The sequence below is a fragment of the Chaetomium globosum genome, genomic scaffold (genome assembly GCF_000143365.1).
Source record: "Chaetomium globosum CBS 148.51 scaffold_1 genomic scaffold, whole genome shotgun sequence".
In the NCBI taxonomy this organism is placed as follows: domain Eukaryota; kingdom Fungi; phylum Ascomycota; class Sordariomycetes; order Sordariales; family Chaetomiaceae; genus Chaetomium; species Chaetomium globosum.
The window spans coordinates 2,826,501-2,831,871 of NT_165976.1; the positions used below are offsets into that span (position 1 = coordinate 2,826,501).

The 5,371-nt window shown below is 57.6% G+C and overlaps 2 protein-coding genes across 2 annotated transcripts; one reads left to right on the forward strand and one right to left on the reverse strand.

Moving 5' to 3' along the window:
- Window positions 1-798: 798 nt before the first annotated feature.
- On the forward strand, window positions 799-2,375 carry CHGG_00920 (uncharacterized protein; the record flags this gene model as incomplete). The annotated part of the gene is made up of 3 exons (XM_001220140.1): window positions 799-1,347; window positions 1,398-2,283; window positions 2,353-2,375. The coding sequence occupies 3 exons, from the start codon at window positions 799-801 to the stop codon at window positions 2,373-2,375; spliced, it is 1,458 nt and encodes a 485-aa protein (XP_001220141.1).
- Window positions 2,376-3,085: 710 nt separating this feature from the next.
- On the reverse strand, window positions 3,086-5,371 carry CHGG_00921 (uncharacterized protein; the record flags this gene model as incomplete). Its single annotated transcript, XM_001220141.1, has 3 exons — window positions 3,086-4,577; window positions 4,842-4,895; window positions 5,037-5,371. The coding sequence occupies 3 exons, from the start codon at window positions 5,369-5,371 to the stop codon at window positions 3,086-3,088; spliced, it is 1,881 nt and encodes a 626-aa protein (XP_001220142.1).

The following is a 5,371-nucleotide window of genomic DNA, read 5'->3' on the forward strand; positions in this document are numbered from 1 at the left end:
GTACCTTCCGTGTTTTTATCTTGACGGACTCCAGCGATAAGCCCTCGCGATCCGGGTTTGCGCAATCATTTCGCCACCGAGCCCAATCCTCCATCTCCCCGACCAAAACCTCCCAGACCTCAACATCTCGTTCCGGCAACACGACGAGCAATATCGCATTGCTGATTATCGCACCGGCCAGGTTGGCAGCTGGCAGCCGGCGCAAAGTGGGTAGCTTGGAACAGATAACTTAGGTGGTGTTTGCTGTTTGGACAAGGCAAAGGTTTGAGTTACGTGAAGGGCTCCCCGCAACACAGCTTGCTTTCATTTCAGCACGCTCCTACCTCTCAAATTCATCCACCCTACCTCACCATCTCTGCAACTCACCGCCCGACGCACCATCTCGTCCTCCCTTCTTCCAACCCACCCAACCTCCATCTCTCGCCTGCCGCGCTCTCCTTGGACAAGTCGCCATCACTGCTGCTCTGCACACTGCGCAGCAACACGTCGATCGGGATTTGGACTTTCTCCATCACTACCTCCACGCTTCTAGCCGCAGCGTTCTCGTCTCTTCCGCCATCACTACCCCGTTCTTTGGCCCGAAGTTCTGTCACTTCCTCGACCCACCCCGAGCATAAACCTTCAACCCGACCCAATCCAGCACCATCACTCTACCCGACCCAACCACTACACCTGCACGTTTTCCTTCGAAAACCCCCTAAGGTGTAGATAACTACGATAAATTCAATTGAGAACATCGAGTGTTCCGACAAAATATACCCCCACGCGACGTGAAATTCTCTTCAGATCTAGCCCAACATGTCCGCCTCACCTCAACCAACACACTCCGCCAAGCGGCCCCTCGAGGACACGTCCTCTCCTTCGGTCGCGGATCAGCCCGATGCCAAACGACCGGCCCTCGACAAGATGGTCAAAGACGAGGAGGAGGTCCAGGAGCCAATCTCTGGCAGCAACGGTGATACCGCTCCTGCTGCTCCCGAAGTTCCCGCCCCCGCTCCGGCTTCTGAGGCCAATGGCACTTCCAAGACGAACGGGGAGAAACCCGAGGTCAAGGACGCCCAGGGCGATACCGTCGTTCCAGATGCGCCTGAGACCAAGCCCATCACCAGCACCGCCAGCGTCACCCAACAGTCGGGCCCGCCACCAGGCGCACACGACGAGACGGCATGGATACATGTCCGCGCTGTGATCTCGAGTCCCGAGGCTGCAACCATTATTGGGAAGGGCGGTGAGAATGTGTCCAAGATTAGACAGATGTCTGGCGCCAAGTGCACCGTTAGTGATTACCAAAAGGGCGCCGTGGAACGCATCCTCACGGTGAGCGGCATCGTCGATGCTGTTGCGAAGGTACGTCGCCGAATCCCCCCACAAGTGTCAAACCACTAACCCAGCCCAAGGCCTTCGGCTTGATCATCCGGACGCTCAATAATGAACCTCTGGGCGAGCCCTCCAGCCAACACTCCAAGACATATCCCCTTCGTCTGCTAATCCCCCACATCCTGATCGGTTCCATCATCGGTAAGGGCGGGGCTCGCATCAAGGAGATCCAGGAGGCGTCCGGTGCCCGTCTTAATGCTTCTGACTCGTGCCTCCCCTTGTCTACCGAGCGCTCGCTCGTCGTGATGGGCGTGGCTGATGCCGTCCACATTGCCACCTATTACGTCGGCAGCACTCTCTTAGAGCAGCTCAACGAGCGTTTTGGTGGGGCGTCGGCCTCTGCCTACGCGACTCGCAGCGGCGGTCCCGCCGGTGCAGTTCCGGGCGGTATGCAAGTGATCCCATACAACCCGCAGCCGGCTGGCGGCAACTTTGGCAACCGGGATAACTACCATCGCGGTCGCCCTGACCCTAGAGCCCACCACATGCCCCCCCAGGCGTACCCGCCCCAGTACGGCCACCCTCACCAGCCTCACCCGAACCCTGCTGCCCCCATGCCCTACGGAGGCCATGCTGCCGCTGGTGGCTATGGAGCTGGTCCCCACGTGCAGCCTCACCCTGCTGGGCCCGCCGGCCCTCATGGTCCCGCCGGGCCGCATGGGCAACCCATGCCTGGCGGCGCAGCAGTGCCCGGTGGCCCCCTCACTCAGCAGATCTACATCCCCAATGACATGGTTGGGGCCATCATCGGAAAAGGCGGCCAGAAGATCAACGAGATCCGTCAGATCAGTGGCAGCGTGATTAAGATTAATGAACCACAGGACAACAGCAACGAGCGTCTCGTCACAATCACTGGCACGGAGGAATGCAACCGGATGGCGCTCTACATGCTCTACTCTCGCCTCGGTAAGCTCCGAGAACAGCAGCCCAGCCACCCAGCTCAAGTCCAGCATCGCTAATAAGGCTTCACAACAGAAAGCGAGAAACACCGAATCTAGTCAATTCCCGGCGGGCTCGAGTTCGTCCCGCGGTATTATCTCGGTATTCGTCGGCGTTTGGGTTGTTTAGGGAGTGGAAGCAGAAAATCATCAGGGTATTTTCTCTAGTCCTCTACCCAGATCAGTCATGGGTGGTATTTCTCGGGTCATAGCATTCACGCCGCGGCCTTCTAATGATTCACTTTCACTTCTGCACATGCCCTCGCCCTTGCACAATCGTATCACCCGCTCCCTTCCCCGTGATGCCTCTACCCGCATGCATTTAGCCTCGCCTTCACGTTCCGTCGCATGCCACGCATGCCCCTAGTCTGTCCCACCACTCTACCCCGACTGTGCCGGTTCCGAATTCCCTATCTCCGTGGATGGAAACGCCCCGATACCTGGTTCTGGATCAAATCAACGGAATTGTTTGCCTGCTGGCTGATAATGCTGCTCTCTAGGTCGGTAATCGCCGTCGAGACACGATGTTCAGAGTTACGTCTCGGGAGACCGATGGAATGTGATCGTTCAATATAGGTAAGAAGAATTTATTATTATTCATACTCCGCTATGCCCTAGGGCGTGCCGGACCCTCAGCTATTTAGTGTACAGGAAAACCGTGCCCTCCCGGGCCGGGTGAAAAACCCATACCAACAATCAAGGAGCGATGCGTTTTAGTGAGCCTACATATACAAAGAGAGGAGGCCTCCTGGCCTCCGAACGGGGGCGCTTCAGGCCGCCGCTTCCAGCTCGAGCCTCCTGGCTAAGTTGTACATCGGCAGCTTCCCCGAGTCCATCAGCCAGTCGAGAACTCTCCTCGCGAGCCGTGCAGTCGTGGGATTGATGCCGTGTAGAACAGAGTAAAAGTCCCGTCGTGTCCGAATTCCAGTTCTCTCCCATCTTCTAGTCAACGGTGGGGCCAAACACCACACTACCAGGTGTTCGGCAGTCTCTCGTCCCTCGCCACACTCGCAGGCAGGAGTCAGAACCTCCGGGACTTCCCGTGTAAACAAGAAGTCCCGTAAGCCTATCGCTCCCGTCCGGATTTGAATCAGCAGTGAGCTCTTTGCCTTGCTGAGACCGTCGTGCCTCCTTAGGGTTTCGTTCCGGAATAGCGTCTCCTGCTGATGGTCAAAGTCGTCCGCCGGCCTGGTGATTGCCCTGCCGTCCCATTCCTTTAACCACCTCGCTTTCCAAGCCTCTTCTACTACCCTGTTCGTATCAACGATTCCCCCCGTCCAGCGCATGACCGTGCCCGCGGCTCTCTCCACCGCCGTAGGCCCTTGAGGTCCCAAGGTTCGCGGTCGGCCCCTGTTGCCCCTCCTCGAGCTAAGTCTCTGCTGAATCTTGCGGCAGGCGGTGAGGACAACGCTCGCCGCCGTCTTCTTGCCGCCTCGACCGTCGTCCAGATCGGGTTGTTGGAGTCGGTTCTCAAAATCTGCAAGCCGTTTGTTTAGGTACAAGTCTAATGGTGGTACCCATGTCTCTGTCTCGAGGTTACGGATGGGGGTAGACTTAAAGGCTCCCGCCACAATCCGCAAGCTCTTGTTCTGGGCCTTCCCGAGGGCCTTAGTGATGCCTTTCTTTGCCGGCTCGCCTCCCACATCCGTGGGGATGTGAAACGATGATGCGCCATAGGCCAGCGCCGACCGGATGCACTTTGTGTACACTTCTCGCGCTTTGGCTAGCCCCATCCCCCATGTCTTTGCCACGATCCTCGACAGGGCATAGCTCTGGGTCCTCAGCTTCTTCTCCACCGCCACCAGGTGGGCCTTCCAGTTGAGTTTCCAGTCCAACCAGACTCCCAGGAACCTGGCAGACCCTTCTGGTTTAACGGGGCTGGTGCCTCCCCTTGGGTTGGCAAGGTTTACTTGTTCGGTCCACTGCCGTCGCCCTTTGTTGAAATGGATCAGTTCGCTCTTTTCCGGGGCGAACTTCATCCCCCGACTGTCCGCCCATCGTATACACGTTTCCCACGCCGCCTCTAGTTGCCGGACATTGGCTTCGGGGTTTCGACCAAATACTAGAAGGTTGGTGTCATCCGCAAACCCTGTTATAGCCAAGTGAGGGTGCTCGTCTTTTAGCTGCTTGTATAATGAGGAAATGTAGAGGATGAAGAGAACAGGGGAAAGGGGTGAGCCTTGGGGGACTCCTGCCCGAATTGCCGTTGGCGCCGCCGTCTTGCCGTCGAAAAGAAGGTAAGAAGAATTTGATACGGGCAGTCTGCTAAATTGTTACAGGAATATCATGACAACATAACCAACGGCCGCCGAGTCCCTCGCACCACTCCAGTTATTTCATGGTTTGGGCGGGGATGGTTTATATCTGTTCTTTTCTGGGAAACGTCCAGCTCCCGTATCAAACAAAGCCTGCGAGCGCCATCCAATAAGCCTGTACCATTCCAAGACACAATTCCAATCCAGTCAAGGACCGTTTGATGGTTCCTCCGAGAAGGGAGCGAACCCCCTTTATAATGTGGGCGCTTACATCTGGCCAAAGGCGCAGTTACTTCTTGCCGTATACCCAACTAGACAAAAGACCCTAGGTTAGTCACAAAGTCCGGATATATATGTATAGTATAGTATTGTATTGGCCAGGAACGGCCGAGGAGAGAGATTGAAAAGCAGAAAAACGATCGAAAGAGTAAAGGAGAGCAACCACAAAGCAGTAAATAAAACATACTTATTCCACATCTGCCCAATAAACCCCGCCGCCGGCCGCTGCTCGCTCATGCTCTGCCGGCGCGCCACCGACTCGGCGTCGTCCTTGCGCTTCTGCGCCGTCAGGCCCTCGAACAGCGGGTGCGACGGCCGCCGGAAGGTCGGCGACCCGGCGCCCTGCGACGCCCGTCGTGTCGCTTGCGTGGCGGTGGTCGCGGCCGTGGCGGCCTGCTGCTTCACGCCGGCCCAGCTGGGTGCGGTGGCGGCGCTGCTGCTGCCGGTCGAGCTCGCGGCGGAGGCGGTCGAGTCGGAGCGTCCTGCGCGGAACTCGGTGCCGGAGGGGAGGTTGTCGGCCAT